Source organism: Euprymna scolopes, chromosome 24 (assembly GCF_053919585.1).
Source record: "Euprymna scolopes isolate OS-2025 chromosome 24, ASM5391958v1, whole genome shotgun sequence".
In the NCBI taxonomy this organism is placed as follows: domain Eukaryota; kingdom Metazoa; phylum Mollusca; class Cephalopoda; order Sepiida; family Sepiolidae; genus Euprymna; species Euprymna scolopes.
The window spans coordinates 57,513,511-57,531,832 of record NC_136505.1 but is presented as its reverse complement, the minus strand read 5'-3'; the positions used below and the strand labels follow the sequence as shown (position 1 = coordinate 57,531,832).

At 33.3% G+C, this 18,322-nt stretch overlaps 1 protein-coding gene across 1 annotated transcript in view; it reads left to right on the top strand.

Annotated features, from left to right (window-relative positions):
* LOC145246720 (neurexin-4-like) overlaps positions 1 to 18,322 on the top strand; it is a 302,693-nt gene that overhangs the window by 142,655 nt on the left and 141,716 nt on the right. Inside the window, exons 7-13 of the mRNA XM_080108463.1 lie at positions 1,908 to 2,086; positions 2,763 to 2,930; positions 10,274 to 10,444; positions 12,127 to 12,208; positions 13,018 to 13,173; positions 13,902 to 14,037; positions 16,716 to 16,822. Of these exons, the coding sequence (XP_079964589.1) occupies positions 1,908 to 2,086; positions 2,763 to 2,930; positions 10,274 to 10,444; positions 12,127 to 12,208; positions 13,018 to 13,173; positions 13,902 to 14,037; positions 16,716 to 16,822 (999 nt within the window). The remainder of the gene's footprint in view (positions 1 to 1,907; positions 2,087 to 2,762; positions 2,931 to 10,273; positions 10,445 to 12,126; positions 12,209 to 13,017; positions 13,174 to 13,901; positions 14,038 to 16,715; positions 16,823 to 18,322) is intronic.

Below are 18,322 nucleotides of genomic sequence, written 5' to 3'. Positions count from 1 at the left end.
AACTGCTGCCTTCAGACAATTCTCGTCTGGAATTGTAGATATTCCGCATCTCTATTCCACTGCGCCATGGACCCCGAAGGGCAATCAAGGTCGGATTTTTTGGTCTTATAAATCCATATTTTTTATAATTTGTTCTTCCAATTGTTGGGTCAGAGAATTAGTTGGCCAAACCATGGTGAGATTACGACAACTATGGAAGGCAGTAATTGCTGTGGATGTAGTTGGAGGATTTGACATTCCTATCCAGTTATGATTAACCACCTGAGGAATAATTGGCCGAAACGTCAAAAACAACTACAAGATGAGGATTAATTATTAAATAAAATGAAAATGATATAAACTAGTTTGACCAGAAGATTCCCAGGTCCAAAAATATCCCCATGAAGATCTGTGGCTACATCATCTGAAATATGAATATAAGAATCTAGACCAAGATAATAAAGATTCCATAATTTTTTTATTTTTTCTCATCTTAACAAACATCTTATTAATTGCAATAAGTTATTTTAATTGTTTTAAGTCCTTGTCCAATGTTATTTATATCAATCATGGATACATCATCAACAATTGATCTGACTGTGACTTTGTTACTGTCTGGCTGAGGAAATGGTTCTATTCAGTCTTAGGCGGTTCACCCTCTCAGGCTTTGCTTACTCTTTGAAACAGGGTTCATTGCTAATTGCCTAAAGCACCCCTACTAGGAAATGCTGATAGGGCTCAGGAGGTATTTTTTGTAGGACAATGTGCTTCTCCTAGCGTATTTGCTCTTGAAAAGCATACCTGACTTTGTGTCTAACCTCCCCTAGAGGAGGTGAGTAAAAACTTAATTTGAGGCATTGACTTGCTTGGATATCTTAGGCATTAGGAAGTGTGGTAGACCGAGGAAGATTTGGTTTGAATGTGTAAAATTGAATTGATTGATATCGACACTTTGGATCAAACTGAATGGAGAGCAGATGTGACATGTTGTCTCATATCACCAGAAATACTTGGAGCACCTTAAATAATATTACTAGAAGAGGAGATACAAAATAATCACATTGACACGCTCATTCCCATTAGATCAAAGTTAAACAACGTTGAGCCTGGTTAGTACAAAATTTGGTGACCATTTGGGAATTCCAGGTGCTGTATGTGCTCTATGCTTATCTTGGCATTGTTTCCAGAAGTCTTGCACTTGTTGTCACTGGACTCGAACAATGCCTATCCAGAAGAGGTTTGGTTGGAGATTGCGCAACTTTTACCTCATATTTAATTGCTGTAGGGAAAATTGTAGCTTATCTGAATAGCGTGGGTGTCACGTTCATTTGCTTAAGGAAAAGATAATAAAAAAAAGGTAAAATAGCAATGTTGTTTTTGAATCTGACGATCACATGTGAGTAATGCAAACTCTATGCAAATTAGTTTATGCAAGATACATAAAAAAAGAGGTAAAAGGAATGACTGACGAGTTGAAAGACAGTGTGTTATGCAAACGACATGTGTATTAAGATTATTGAAGCTGACCCAAAAGATTGTAGGTAGGGCAGAACACAACTTTGAAACTTCAATTTTCAAACAAGACTTGTGCAACTACCCTTACAGGTAGTATCCATTGTCTCTTGAGACTGAACAAAGGCATCGGATGAGGATAATGAGTACTTATATTCCATGAAAGAGAAATTCTGGCTATTAATTAAATAAAATAGATTTTTTTTACTCAGATGTGTGTTTAGTTTATTTTTCAAGGATTAAAAATATATAGCAACAATGTTTTCTAAGAGTAATGAGTCAATATTTTGTGTTAATGGTTATAATTACAAGGTCTCATTTCGACTTCATTCAATTGATTTGAATGGGTTTGGGTTACAAAAATGTTAAAATTTCAAAGAAAAACTTGAAAACTGTTTTGAATGATTCTATTTCAGGTTCCACCCGATTGGTTCGAGGTGGTACAACGTTTATGGGTGGGAGCATGTTGGATGACCATCAATGGCATGATGTCTTAGTACGTCGGAAAGGGAAAGAAATTGTTCTCATAGTGGATCGGTTGGAGACTACTGGAGAAGCATCTGGAGATTTCTTTCGGTTAGATCTTGATAGCAAGGTATGAATTGCTTTTTGTTGTTTTAATTTTCCCCTTCCCTTCTCTTTTTTGGCTTTTCCCCGCCCTGTTTATCTTTTTTTTATTCTTTTTCATTTTCCTCCTTTTTCATTTGGTTGATTGAAATGGCATTAATAGTCAATACTTGTCAATTGAGTTATCTCCCCTTTTATAATTGTTTGTTTAAGGTGTCTAAAGCCAGATGGCTATGGCAGTCAGTTTGCATAAACAGTAGTGTTATTAATATAAAACCTATTTCTTTTTTTGTTGTAGAGTGTCAGTTATAAAACAAGCTGAAAGAGAAAAGACTGAACCTTTTCCACTTTCTCATTTTTCGTTCTCTCCCTGCTTTTCCTCTCCCATTTGTCTGTTTCTCTCCTCCCATTTGTCTGTTTCTCTCCTCCCATTTGTCTGTTTCTCTCCTCCCATTTGTCTGTTTCTCTCCTCCCATTTGTCTGTTTCTCTCCTCCCATTTGTCTGTTTCCCGCCTCCCAGTTGTCTGTTTCCCGCCTCCCAGTTGTCTGTTTCCCGCCTCCCAGTTGTCTGTTTCCCGCCTCCCAGTTGTCTGTTTCCCGCCTCCCAGTTGTCTGTTTCCCTATTAGCATTTTTTTCCGTTCTAGCATTACCACTGCCATTGGTATATGTAAGATCACTGTTATATATAATTCATTTATTTCAGCTTTTTGTGGGAGGAATTCCGACCTTCACAAAACCAGGATTGACTGTCCGTTACAATTTCTATGGCTGTATTGAAAACGTTCAGTTTAATGGCGTCAAGATAATCCGTGATACTCGAGAACAAAGGGAGAGATTCAATGTATTTGGACTTATTTCATACACATGTCAGGTAAGTTTCACACTTATTGACTTGTATCTGTTTTACCTTAACAGACTTCAAAATGGCTTCGAAACATAATAGGTGATGCCCTTTTCTCTTCCTGTTTCTGCTCTATCATTATTTTCATGGCAAGTGCTTTCTGAACTCCAATCTATGGTCCCCCCCCCCCCTTTGCCAAACTTTTACAAAAAAAACACTCGACTAGCTAAAACCACTATCAACAATTTTCCCCATTCTCTATCTGTGCCTAAATCTAAATGCAGATTCCATAAACAGCTTCTTTCCTGGAACTGCCTGCCTGTGGAACACTTTTTTACTGGCCTGCTTCCCAGCTGATTACAATATGGTAGCATTCAAATCCAATGTAAACAAGTACTTGGTGAGCCATCCCCTTAAATAATCCAAATTCTACCCAATCTACACTATTAATGATCATTACACTACCACCTTACATTCACTAACCCTTATCCTTGACTGGTGCAACCAGATCAGGCTGTCTGAAAATGGCTTCTTGACTTAAAAGCACCTACACTAACACCTTTTTGCTTTTTTTTTTTTTTTTTTAACTCTTTGCACAACTAAATCATGTTCTGCAAAGCCCAAAACAAAAATAGTCCTCCTCCCTTCCCTCCCTCCCTCCTCCTTCTTTTTACCTTTCCCCCACGTCCCTACTGGCTTCCTAACTCAAAACACACCAACCAAGATTATATATATATAAACCCTTTCCCTTTACAGAACTTAATCCGGGAATAAAAACAACAAAATCCACTACAAGTCTTTACTTTTATATCTACCTTTTCCTACAAAATCAGTAAATTGGAAACCATAAATAAATATAGGAAGATGTAAACAAATTTGAAGTATAAAACCTTTTTTTTTTTTTTTTTTTTTTTTTTTTAACCCTGTCGGTAGGGCATCAGAATAAGTCAACTACCCCTCTGCAGAGGGTAAAAATCCTTCAATGAGGCAACCAGTTAATGATCACAACTACAATCACATTACACAAAGCAATCATAATCTGCTCAATATACCTACCCCCTCTTGAACCAATAAATGAAAATAAACTAGAAAATTTAATAAAGCAACTATCTTCACTGTTCATCCTCCTAGGAGACTTTAACTGCCACAGTACACTATGGGGATGTAAAATCACAAACTCAAAAGGGAATAAAATTGAAAAACTAATAACAAAAATGACTTACTCCTCCTCAATCCAAAAAAAATCCCACATACTTAAATACAACAAATGGATCAACTAGTGCGATTGATCTTACCATGTGCGATCCATCAAGCTTCTTGGATTATACATGGAGCACCTATGAAGAACCATGTGGAACTAATCACTACCCTATTATAATCAATTACAATAACTCCATCTAAAACCGCATAGCCAGATGGAATACAAACAAAGCCAACTGAGCCAAATTCAAAGAACTTTGTTTATTACAATTAACAGAACACCAAATCCAAACAATAGAAGAATTCACTGAAGTACTCATAATAATAGCCAAAAAATGCATACCCAAAAATTCTCCTTCTGGAAAAAAAACAAACAAACCATGGTTCGATCCAGAATGTAAAATGGCCATTAGACAGAGAAAGGCAGCTTTAAGAAAATTAAAAAAAACAACCAACAACTTAATAGGACACAAATACCAAAGAGCTAAAACTCGAAAAACAAAGAATCCAAAAGAATCTGCTGGCAACAATTTGTCAACAAAATCAACACCACCACTAAACCTAAAATCATCTAGAAAATTATTAGGAAAATATCTGGAAAATATAATCCTAACCCAATCAAACATTTCCTCACAAAAAACAGAAAAAAAAAAAAAAGATATTGTCAACACTCTAGCTAAAACCTTTGCCGAAAATTCATCATCAAAACCCTACAATAAACAATTTCAAATACTTAAGAAACATGAAGAAAAGTACAAAATAAACTTTAACTCAAAGAACCAAGAGCCTTACAATGAAGTCTTCTCACTCAATGAACTAGAAACCGCCATAGAAAAATCCCACAACTCGGCTGTAGGACCAGATGAAGTGCACTACAGCTTCCTTAAACAAATTCCACCCGACTCATTAAAACTCCTTCTCAAAATGTATAAAATATGAGGAAACAAATGATTTCCCAAGTTCATGGAAACAAGCAACAGTAATACTTATACCCAAATTGAGAAAAGACACATCAAACCCAGAAAACTAGAGCCCAATAGCTCTCACAAACAAAACATTTGAAAGAATAATCAACTACCGCCTTATATGGTATTTAGATAACAAAATAATTTCAAAAACTCAATGTGGATACCAAAAAAATCGAATGTATAGACCACATCACTAACCTCAAAAATTACATCAGAGAAGCTTTCATTAATAAGGAACATGTAACATCTTTTTTCAATCTTGAGAAAGCATATGAAACTACTTGGAAACACGGTATCATAAAAGATCTCCACAACATTGGACTAAAAGGTAGACTACCCGAATTCATAAAAAAACTTTATAACAGACAGATCTCTCCAAGTTCGCATAGACTCTACTTTATCAGACCCACAGAATCAAGAAGGAATGCCTCAGGCAGCATATTGTCAACAACTCTATTAAACATCAAAATCAACAATATTCTAAAAGAATTCTCGCCTGACATACATAGTTCCTTATATTTATTTTGACCTGTAGCTGACTGAGCAGATGACTGCTCAGTCAGCTACAGATCGAAATACATTTACACCACTGAAAGAAAATTATAACTCAACATCAATAAAATTAATAAATCGGCAACAAGAAATGGCTTTGAATTTTCCAAAACTAAAACAAAAAGTATCCATTTCTGTAACCAACGCAAATTCCACACTGACCCCACCTTACAGATTGAAGGTGAAAAAATTCTATTCGTAAACGAACACAAGCACCTAGGAATCATCTTTGATAAAAAAAACTAAACTTCATTCCACACATCAACTACATTAAAACCAAATGCAATAACAAACAACTCCTACTAGTCATCACCTATACAGATTGGGGAGTCGACAAAAACACTAGTCAAAGTATATAGAGCACTAATCAGTTCAAAAATAGACTATGACAGCTTTATATCTCAATCCACCAGAAAATTATATCTAAAAACCCTCAACACAATATGCCACTCTGGACTAAGACTAGCATTAGGAGCACTTCAAAACTCCCCGGTAGAAAGCCTATATGCAGAAATTCATGAAACCCTTCCAATGCTTAGAAATCAAAAACTTAGTCTAAAATACTACACAAAATTAACAACCAACTCCACAAACCCAGCATACAATAGCACTTTAAACCCAAACCGTAAAAACCTTTTCAACCAGAAAGAAAATACAATCCACATTTTGGACTCTGAATAAAATCGATCTCCAAAGAAGCAAATCTACCCATAACTAAAATCCATGAAACTGTCCTTTTTTTTTTTTTTTTTTTTTTTTTTTTACACAGTGATCACCACTTATCAAGGCCCGGAAGCTACTCAGGGATAAGGGTTATTGCAAGTACATTACGTTAGTGTGGAGATTTGATGAAGTGTTTACTTAAGGGGGCGGTTCATTAGGAGTTTGTTAACATTGGACTTGAAGACCTCCAAGTTGTAGTCTGGTGGGAAGCAGGCAGACGGAACAGAGTTCCACAGGCGTGCAGTTCTAAGAAAGAAGCTTTGTTCATGGAAACTCAAAATCCCCTCCGTGGAAAATCATAACCTCCCAACATCGATCTAAGTTTAAGTAAACATGAAAAGAAACATACTCAACCAATAACTTAACCAAGGTGATCTCAATAAAATCCAAGAAAAGTATCCAAACCATACACACATATATACAGATGAGTCTAAACAAAATAATGCAACAACCAGTGCAGCAATACTCAACAAATCAAGCACAAAACAAACAAACCTCTCAAAAGAAACATCAATTTTCAGTGCCAAAATACATGCTCTAATCCTAGGTCTCGGTCTAGCCACCAATAACATAGAATCCAACTTTATAATGGTCTCAGACTCCCAGTCTACTTTAAAAGCTGTCAAAACTGAAAAGATGGACAACCCCCTAATTGCAAAATTACTCCACAAATTAGTGGATTGAACAGCAAAAAACACCTTAAATCTCCCAATTGATGCAAATTTTAAAATTCCATACAAATCCTAAGACATATCAACACCTACACAACAGAAAAATGGCAAATTTACTTGAATGGATATCCTAACAAAACTTTATGAAATAATGCCAAAAATTAAAAAAACCAGAACAAATTACAAAACTAAACTGAAAAGAAGTCAAACTAACAAGAATAAAAATAGGTTGTACACATTTAACCCACTCATATCTCCTAAAAAAAAAAGTCAATCCATCTGTATACCTTGCCAAACAAAACTTGCAATAAAACACATACTAACTGAATGCACTGATTTTGTAACAAGGAATAATTTCTACAAAGAAAAAAAATATTAAGGATTTATTTGATAAAAACGATCCCCACATCATATTTTCATACCTTAAAAATTGGCCTTTATCAAAAAATTTAAAAAGAACCCTTTATATAATAACTAAAGCAGGGGGCAAAGACACCCTGAACCCATAGACACTGGGTATAAAATAACCCAAAGGGTTGACATGCCGTAAAACCCAACAAAACAAACTTATCCTTGAATGGCCTTCAGGCCCTGGTAAGTGGTGATTCCCCTGTAAAAAAATCTTTCCAATGAATTGGGATTTGCAAGAAGCTAATACAACAGATTTTTTTTCTTTTTAAATTTGAAAAGAACTTTGTCAGATATGGAAACAGTTTTTTTTTGTTTTTTTTGTTAATGTTTCATTTTTTTCCCATCTAATGGTAAAAAAAATGTATTGTGAATCTATCATTGGGAGTTTTAACTTGCAATGTAGATAATGCAGATTGAAAATCTTTGCATTCTTCAAAATATTCAAAACAGCAACTCATACTTCAACAAAATGCTATATACAGGGTGGAATGATAAAATTGTTGCCCTAAAAAGATGACAATTCCATTTCTGTTTGATGAAAACTGTTTTTCTATTTTGTTGCAGACCATCTACTTGTTGCCCGGTTGTGTACAGATCCCAAGAGCGATAGAAACCTATCATGTCTGAAAGCGACACAATATTCAACAAGTGAGATCGGAGATGCGCTGCTGTACAACTCATGCTCTCTACCGATCTAAATTATGACAACAGGACCATTGCCAGCATCCTCAAAATGCATCGCTGGATTGCTGTGAATAACAGGGACATGTCCAAGGAGATGAAAACAAAGTTTCTGACCACGGTTATGGTGTTTGGTGTGGTTTCAAGTGAGATCCACATCATGCTACCTCACATCTTAAAGTCGGCTTGAAAGTCAACACCAAAGTATATCTGGATGTGCTGAAGAGTGTGGTAATCCCTTGGTGCATTAGGTGGCTGCTGGCAGACCCTGGGTGTAGCAGCAGAACTTGACGCCAGTCCACAAATTCTAAGATAGTTCTGCCTTGATAGAGTTCAAAATAGACTTTGTTGCCTTGTAGGAGATGTCCTTTTCTCTTCCCTGCAATCTCTATCTCACAGAAGAGATGTTGCAAGTTTGTCTCTGCTTTATCGTTATTTTCATAGCAAGTGCTTGACTGAGCTTCAATCTACGGTCCCCCCTCGCCAAACTTTCACAAGAAACACTCGTCTAGCTGAAACCACTATCAATAATTCTCCCCAGTCTATATCTGTGCCTAAATCTAAACGTAGATTCTGTGAACAAAGCTTCTTTCTTAGAACTGCATGCCTGTGGAACTCTCTTCCATTTTCCTGCTTTCCAGCTGACTACAATCTGTCTTCAAGTCCAACGTAAACAAGTTTTTGATGAGCCATTTCACAAGTAAACAAATTTACCAAATTTCCATTTCTAACAATTACTATATTGTCCAATTGACTAGTGTACACTCTTAACCCTTATCCTCGAGTGATCTCTGGGCCTTGATAAGTGGTGATTCCTATGTAAAAAAAAAAAAAAAGACACAGGCTTGGCTTCAGAAGGAGTGCTACGACTTTGTACCCTTCTCCTCTCCCAACTGAACTTGCTAAACTACTTCGTTTGGTTATATGTCAAGAACATCACCAACATGACCTCCTGCGACACCAAAGTCAGCCTGATCACCACCATCCACTAAGTATTCGCCAAGCTCCCGCCAACGCTTGTGAAAAAGGCATGCTTCCAATTCTAGACCATATCGGGGTGATGACTGAGGCTGAAGGTGGTTACATTGAATAGATGTCAGCTCTACTACATAATCAAGTTACCTGAATTGATTTTTTAAATAAAAGTTTTAAAATAAAGCTGTAACATTGTTTTCTTTAGGGCAGCAATTTTATCGTTTCACTCTGTAGTTGCTATTCTATTTTTGGTAGACCAGGATATAATTCTACACCAATACTAATATTCTAAAGTTGATCCTATTGAATCAATTCCTTCTGTAATTGGATGTTTTCGATTTATAGATTTTTTTTATATTAGAATGCTTTTGATACAAAACCTCTCTAAGAACACTTCCAAAAACAGAGTACATCTGTGTGAAATTTCCAAAAGATAGACCCAACCATTTCAGAGTCCAAATGGAATGAACTCCCACAAACGAAATGCCTTTTATATATATATATACTAGCATTCAGCCCGGCATTGCCTGGGTATTTGGAGGTGTATGTTGAGCAAAAAAAAAAAAAAGAAAGCGGTCAATTTTTTAAACTTTAACCCCTTAAAATTTATTGTTTTGGGCTCAAATCAAGTTATTAAGTTAGATCCATATCCAAGGAACCTATATCTAAAATTTCAAGGGTTTAGACCAAAAATTGTCGGAGGAGTTTGGTAGAGTTCTCAAAAGTCAAATCGTTGAACTTTGACCTCTTAATCGCCAAATTTCTGGCTGAAATCTGGTCACATCGATTTTCCCAAATCTCAGTACCCTGTATATCAAATTTCGAGTCTGTAGACTTAAAATTGACAGTTATTGCGTATGGAAATGTACACAGACACACACACACACTGTCTTTTCTAGATATATAGATAAGTAGAGATTATATATAATCATGTACTCCATTTAAGTGTTATTGCATTAACATTTTATATACCATTTTAAATAAAAAGTTGTCTTTATACAGATAAAGTGTAAAACTTCTAACAGTATTAAAATAATTTCAGATTTTTCTTTTAAATTAAGATGTTAAAATGTTTTTAGATTCTTATTCTGTTTCATTTCTTTTTTTTTTTTTTTACTGTTAAACTCTGGAAAATCTATGTGCTTTGATAACTGTTATTTTATTTATTTATTTATTTTTTTTACTTTTTCAGTTAGAAAAAATTGTTCCTATAACTTTTCCTACCATCACCTCAAGAGTGGTTGTGATGGGTGAACCCAGTGGTGTTGGTTCTGGTACAGTGAGGGCATCTTTGGATTTTAGAACCCACAACACAGATGGACTTATCTTTTATCATGAATTTGCCGTGAAAGGTTTTGTCAAGGTAAGGAAATTTTGGTAATAGTCAGCTAACCTACTTCCTAACTTCTGGCATGGACATGAGAGGGATGATTTTCAGATCGATGGTGGTTTTTGTCCATAAAAGGAAATTTGCGAGGAAATGTTTTGAGTGGGTCTATAGTGGAGTTGGAGACTAATTGCCATGCAAGCAATTCAACCTTCTTGCAAGCAATCTCATGATTGTTGGATAGTGAAGGAGTTGATCATTATTTATTTGCCACACAATCCTTGCATACTCTAGTCAGGAATAAATCAAGAAATCTGTGATCATCATAATCTGGGAGACAGGTCAAGAACGTGATAGTCTGTGTCAGAGAATGAGATGTACAAAACCTGGGTTTGGTATATTTTGTCATGGCGGATTTGGCATCACCATTTCAACTTGGTGACAATTTGGCATCAAATTAGTCCTTTGGTGTTAGTTTTTTTCCATTTTTAAAATTCAATAAAGTTTTTTCTTCTTTGAATTAAATTGAAAGAAAAAATTATTGAAATAAAAATTATTAAAAGAAAAAGATTTGATTAAATTTTTTTTTTTTTTAAATAACTGTTTGTTTAAAATACAAAAACAAACAACACTCAGTCATCAATGAGATTATATTTTCATATTGTTTTTCTTATTTAAAAACAAAAAGTCACTAAAAAATATTTTTTGTTTTTAATCTTTAAAAAATGAATTAAAAAATGATTAACCAAAAAGTTTCGCATTAACATGATTTTTTTCTTAAGTTAAAGTGATATGTTTTCATATTGTTTTTAATTTAAAAAAAAGTGATAAAATATTTGTAAAAACATTACTGGTGTAGTCGACACTGAATTGTCCCTCAACCGGATCGGCCATGCTGAAACGTCCCATTCTCAGAGAACCTATGTATGCTGTTATCAGCTGCATCTGTATAGTTTGAGAAAATTCCATGAGCAGTTTTTTTTTTTTTTTTTCTAAAACTGCTCATCTATGGAACACAATACATGGAGCTGCTTCCCAGCTGACTATAATATGGTCGTTTTCAAGTCCAGCATGAACAAGTTCTCAAAGAGCTGTCCTCTAAAATAAATGAACAGTAAATTTTTATTAGGGTACCCATTAACTCTTATTGAGTGGCCTTCGGGCCTTCATGAGCAGTGACCATAGAATGTAAATAAATAAATAAAATCAGTTTTGTCAGTGAAATACTACCAGACTATTTCCATATATTGAAAAAATTAAACAAATTCAGGCAAAAAATGAGAATTATTCAAAATAGTTTGTTTAGTATATATGTATAATTGCTACTCTCAATCAAGAATTAGTAAGCCTTTTATTTTATTTTATTATTTTTGCTAACCTTTCTGCTTTAGATGGTCCTGGATATGACCTTAAACTATATCTGATGGTGAGGCTCCAGCTTGTGGGCTTTGGGGAGTGTGGAGCCACCCTTTAATTGCCATTGCTCCCAGGTCCACTCTGACCTGGAGTGGTAGTACCTGTTAGGGTCCCAACTATGGGTTAAATAGAAACAGACTTGAAAAAAAAAATATATATTCTATTTAAAAATTTTCCTCAAAATAACTAGATTTGGCATTAAATAACCTGAAAAGGGTTGATATACCGTAAAACCACCAACCAACCTGCTTTAGATATTGATATGGACTTCACTTTTAATGTATTTATTTTACTTTTTGTAGATTGCGTTAAATTCTGAAGGTTACATTTTGTATCATTTAGAAAGTGAAATTGGACAAATTGTTGAAGACGTCATTCGAAACAGTAAGTTTTCAACTCTCATATTCTTTATCTCCATTTTTTAAATTTTTATTTAGTTTCTTTCGCCAATAGTATCTCCCATGTTTCTGAATTTTTGAGATGAGGATTAATAATCTATATATTAAATATCATAGTACATTTAATGTATGTACGTGTGTCACGGTTTCTAGATTATAAATTATTTGTTCAGGAGATCCTATTTATCAAAAAAGAAGATGATACGCTAATTTAATGTTCAGAGTATGTTATCACCTTCTATTCTGCTTTTTAATAAATAGGATCTCCTGATCACCGAAGATATAATATAAAAAAAATTAATTTGACTAATTATGTAATTATCAACTATATAAAATATGATTAAGCATCAACATCACTCAGTTAAAATGCTTTAAGTCTCCTGGACTCTAGGGTCGGCAGCATCTCACATCTCTCAATATGCTCAATCCAAAGATTGATTTCGGTCATGTTGCATACAATGAAATGATTGATGCAGTTAGTTACGTCAGGTCTTCCTCAGTCTACCACGCTCCTTAGTACCTCGAATATCCCGATGTGTTATGTAATTTATGCCAGAGGTGGAATTCAAGGTTTACCACATAAGTTTGCTAGAAATGACGTCATGATGTTAAAATTTGAGAGGGTGACAGACAAATTCAGATTTTCAGTATAATACAAGATACAAGCAAACAAAGATGCCCTGACGGTCCACACAGTTTTCTAATTAAGATTTATTTGTATTTTTACTATTCAACTTTGAAAATGTGTGCTTCAAGCATTATTTGATTATTGATTTCTACATTTTTTTTCCTCAGATGATGTTGAAAGTCCAACAAAATCCTTCAGCGATGGATTATGGCACCGTTTGTTTTTGTCAGTGGATACAGAAAAGGTGAACTGTACGGTGGATCGGAATTCTATTGTATCTTCCAGAAAACTGACGGTTAAGGCTGGACAAAAGTATACTTTAGGTATGCATCTTTACATTCCCATTTTTGTTCTCCTTTTTAAAATTTTTATTTTGTCTTGCAAAAAAAAAAGCAAAAAAAAAAAAAGCTGGGGGTGGGGGGATTATAATCAGCTAATGTACTTTGTAATTTCCAGCTTAGTGCGACCGGAAGTGGTCGCAAGAATAATAATTTTTTTTCTGTTTAATTTTGTTAATTCTTATTGTATACTTTTCAATAAAGTCCATTTTTCTTATATTTTATTTCAATAAATCGCTTCACAATAGAAATACTGAAGAACAATAAAAGTGAAGAAACTGATTTGCCTTGTCACCACTTCCAGTAGCAGACACACAGGAAGTTAGCAAGTATGTTAGCTGACTATAACCGGAGGCAACGTGAATTGCACAATACAAAAGTTTAATGTCAGTGTTCATTACATGTTGGACAAGAAAAACATCCTGTCTATTGGAAGCTGAACACTAGAAAGATCTAAATTTTGTTTTGAATCTCGATCACTTGATGAATTTGAGAAGGCCAAAAATCTTTTTCATGTCAGTAATGGACCAAGGGAAATAACTCTGATCACAACCTCCTTACTAAGCATTTAGTTTAATTTGATAGTTTTATTATTTGATTCAGTTTTTTCTTAGACTTTCTAACTGGTAATCTATTTCTTAGTATTATAGTTTTGGTTGTTGTAAAGAATGTGTAATTTTCCAGTTAAGATTAAAGTATTCATTTAATTTCAGGTGGTCTGGAAACGGAGATCGGATTTGTTGGTTGTATGCGCCATTTGGACATTGCAAATTTACCGAATGAAAATGGATTGCCAAGAGGGGCAGAAACCAGTGGTGTGGTTGTAGGAACTTGCAGCATTCGAGATAGGTGAGTCTTGATCTAAATTGTCCAGGAACCAACACCTTGTATATTCCGTCACAAAGGAGACAAAGAATAGGAAAGAACTTCAATTCGCTTTTTGTTTTGCATAATGACATTTATTTCCTCATTCTCTCATTACAACTGTGATGTCCCTCGTAATGGTCTTCTCAAGCATCATTCATGCCTTGCACTTGATTGCTAACATTATACGTTTTTCTTTTTTGTTTTCTTAACCTGTGAAATCATTTTGCATGCATTTATGTCTTTACTATGTTGCATACATTTCTCCTTATTTCTTTTTTTTGTTTTTTACTTTGTCCTTTCACTTTTTTAGTCTTTTTCCTTTTCCCCATTTTTCTCCTTTTTCTCCTTTTTTTCCTTTTTCTCATTTTTCTCCTTTTTTTCCTTTTTTTCCTTTTTTCCTTTTTCTCCTTTTTTTCCTTTTTTCCTTTTTCTCCTTTTTTTCCTTTTTCTTCCTTTTCTCCTTTTTTCCTTTTTCTTTTCCTCCTTTTTTCCTTTTTCTCCTTTTTCTCCTTTTCTCTTTTTTTTCCTTTCTCTCCTTTTTTCTTTTCTCTCCTTTTTTCCTTTTTCTCCTTTTTTTCCTTTTTCTCCTTTTTTTCCTTTCTCTCCTTTTTTTCCTTTCTCTCCTTTTTTTCCTTTCTCTCCTTTTTTTCCTTTCTCTCCTTTTTTTCCTTTCTCTCCTTTTTTTCCTTTCTCTCCTTTTTTTCCTTTCTCTCCTTTTTTTCCTTTCTCTCCTTTTTTTCCTTTCTCTCCTTTTTTTCCTTTCTCTCCTTTTTTTCCTTTCTCCTTTTTTCCTTTTTTTCCTTTTTCTCCTTTTTTTCCTTTTTCTCCTTTTTTTCCTTTTTCTCCTTTTTTTCCTTTTTCTCCTTTTTTTCCTTTTTCTCCTTTTTTTCCTTTTTCTCCTTTTTTTCCTTTTTCTCCTTTTTTTCCTTTTTCTCCTTTTTTTCCTTTTTCTCCTTTTTTTCCTTTTTCTCCTTTTTTTCCTTTTTCTCCTTTTTTTCCTTTTTTCCTTTTTCTCCTTTTTTTCCTTTTTCTCCTTTTTTTCCTTTTTTTCTCCTTTTTCTCCTTTTCCTTTTTTTTCCTTTTTCTTTTTTCCTTTTTCTTTTTTTCCTTTTCTTTTTTTCCTTTTTCTTTTTTCCTTTTTCTCCTTTTATTCCTTTTTCTCCCTTTTCTCCTTTTTTCCTTTTTCTGCTTTTTTCCTTTTTCTCCTTTTCCTTTTTTTTCCTTTTTCTTTTTTTCCTTTTTCTTTTTTTCCTTTTTCTTTTTTCCTTTTTCTTTTTTCCTTTTTCTTTTTTCCTTTTTCTTTTTTCCTTTTTCTTTTTTCCTTTTTCTTTTTTCCTTTTTCCCTTTTTCTTTTTTCCTTTTTCTTTTTTCCTTTTTCTTTTTTTCCTCTTTCTTTTTTTCCTTTTTCTTTTTTTCCTTTTTCTTTTTTTCCTTTTTCTTTTTTTCCTTTTTCTTTTTTCCTTTTTCTTTTTTCCTTTTTCTTTTTTCCTTTTTCTTTTTTCCTTTTTCCCTTTTTCTTTTTCCCTTTTTCTTTTTTCCTTTTTCTTTTTTCCTTTTTCTTTTTTTCCTTTTTCTTTTTTTCCTTTTTCTTTTTTTCCTTTTTCTTTTTTTCCTTTTTCTCCTTTTTTCCTTTTTCTCCTTTTTTCCTTTTTCTCCTTTTTTCCTTTTTCTCCTTTTTTCCTTTTTCTCTTTTTCCTTTTTTTCCTTTTTCTCCTTTTTTTCCTTTTTCTCCTTTTTCTCCTTTTTTCCTTTTTTTCCTTTTTTTCCTTTTTCTCCTTTTTTCCTTTTTCTCCTTTTTTTCCTTTTTCTCCTTTTTTTCCTTTTTCTCCTTTTTTTCCTTTCTCCTTTTTTTCCTTTTTCTCCTTTTTTTCCTTTTTCTCCTTTTTCTCCTTTTTTTCCTTTTTTCTCCTTTTTTTCCTTTTTTCTCCTTTTTTTCCTTTTTTCTCCTTTTTTTCCTTTTTTCTCCTTTTTTTCCTTTTTTCTCCTTTTTTTCCTTTTTTCTCCTTTTTTCCTTTTTTTCCTTTTTTCTCCTTTTTTTCCTTTTTTCTCCTTTTTTTCCTTTTTTTCCTTTTTTTCCTTTTTTTCCTTTTTTCTCCTTTTTTTCCTTTTTCCCTTTTTCTTCCCTTTTTCTTCCCTTTTTCCCTTTTTCTTCCCTTCTTCCTTTTTTTCCTTTTTTCCTTGTCTTTCTTTCTCTCCTTTCTCTATCTCTTTCTTTTTTTACAACTGATTTATATTTTTACATCAAAACTATAATAAATAATGAGTTAGTGTAACAAAAGTTTTTTTTTTTTTTTTTTTGTTTTTTTCATGAAAACAATGCAATCATCCAAGTGGAAAAGTGTAAGTGTGCGACCGTCAGTGTAAACGCACAACCCATAATGGACAGTGCAAAAAGTATGAATGGCATGATTGTATTTGGGTTAACACTTATTTTATATGCTGTCATGTGTTGGACAGCTTTAAAAAGTTGATTTCCAAAGTAACCTATTCCGATCAAGTTTTTTTTTTCCCTTTTTCGTTCTATTTTCCCTTTTTCAATTTTCCTTAATATGAAAATGGAAAATGTGTTAAAATTTAGTCATTTACTGATATTTTATTATCTGAATATATCCATGAGTTGTAAATAAAACAAAAACTTCTATTTCTCTTCATTTTTCTAGATGCACTCCTAATCCTTGTGAAAATAATGGTATATGTTTTCAGACGTGGTCGACTTTTAGATGTGAATGTGATAAAACTGGATATAGAGGAGCCGTCTGCCACATCTGTAAGTTTTTAAATTACATTTTCAGTCTGTAATGGTTGCCCAGTCATACAATACTCTTAAAAATGATATTTCGATTTATCCAGATTGCAGATGTATTATTATATAATCAGCTCTCTATTTATTACAAGGAATAAGTTTCCCGATGGACTGATTTGTGATATGAATAATAATAATAATATGAATAATAATAATAATGATTTCGTTGGTTAAATTCCATCTGTTTATTTACAATATTACATCAGTTAATATTTGGGCTTTACTATGAATGTCCTGGAAAAGTCACTTCTGATTAATGTTTAGCTTTAAAATATGCAAATTAAATGATTTGCGGTGATTTTAAATGGTGCCCCTTCTTTTATCATAAATTGAACTCATTAATAAGAAAAAATTAAAATAAAATGGTGAGGTACACTCAGGTTTGAACAAGAGGATCATTCGATTTGTAGTCGAATGCTCTACCACTAAGCTATATCTCCAGATGACAAAACTTTTTTTAAAGAAATGATTTGCTGGAATTTTATTTCCCTTGGCCTGTGTAACAAAAAAATATTCCTCTGTAAAAAAAAAAATCTTTTTTCTTGCTAAGAGAGAAAGATTATTTTTAAGATTAGATTTTTTTGATTTTCGATACTTATCAGATGAATGTCTGTACAAAACATATCTAAGAACACTACCAGATGTATAAATCAGCTTTGTGTGAAATTTGCAAAAGATAGGCTCAGCCATTTTGGATCCTATCAGGAAAGAACTCTCATACCCGTGATTTTTATATAATACTAGACTACCCGTGACTCGTTGGGTCAGTATGTTATATTAGCTATGGAATTCATGTATGAGCGTGACATTTGTGAGATAAAGAAAATAGTTTTTTTTGACATAACAGAAACATTTCTATGAAAGTATATTAAAATGAAAAATCACGGACGGATCACTCAAACATGAAAAAAAAAGTTCTCCCTATTCGTGTAAAGTTACGTATTTTTCCGAATAATCGCTCAAAAATCGAAAATTAAACATGATTTTCCTACGAATCAAACGCCGATGAAAGTCATTTCGCAGCAAAAACGCGTATGAACCTACCGATGAGAAATATAAGAATGAAAAACCCATATTGGAATCCTTCAACCAAGTTATAGAAACTTAAAATCTAAAAAAATAATTAATAAAACCTGAAGCAAAAAAATAAAACCTAAATAAAATAAAACTAATATTGAAACAGATTACTAAATATGTAATCAAATTCACCGTTCTCACACAACTATTTTGTATCTAGAAATAAATGTAAACAAAAAATAAAAAAGAAGGAAGGAAGGAAAAGGGACGGATAGAGAGTAGTAGTAGTAGTAGTAGTAGTCTTGGCTTTACTACAATTGTTATGTTTGTCAACGGGTTAAATTTGTTTAGTTGTAAGAAAATAGCGACAGTATAGTTGTAATAAAGAGTAGTTGCAAAACACCTCCACTCTTCCCATGTTAAATAATAATTTAAAAATAATAATGT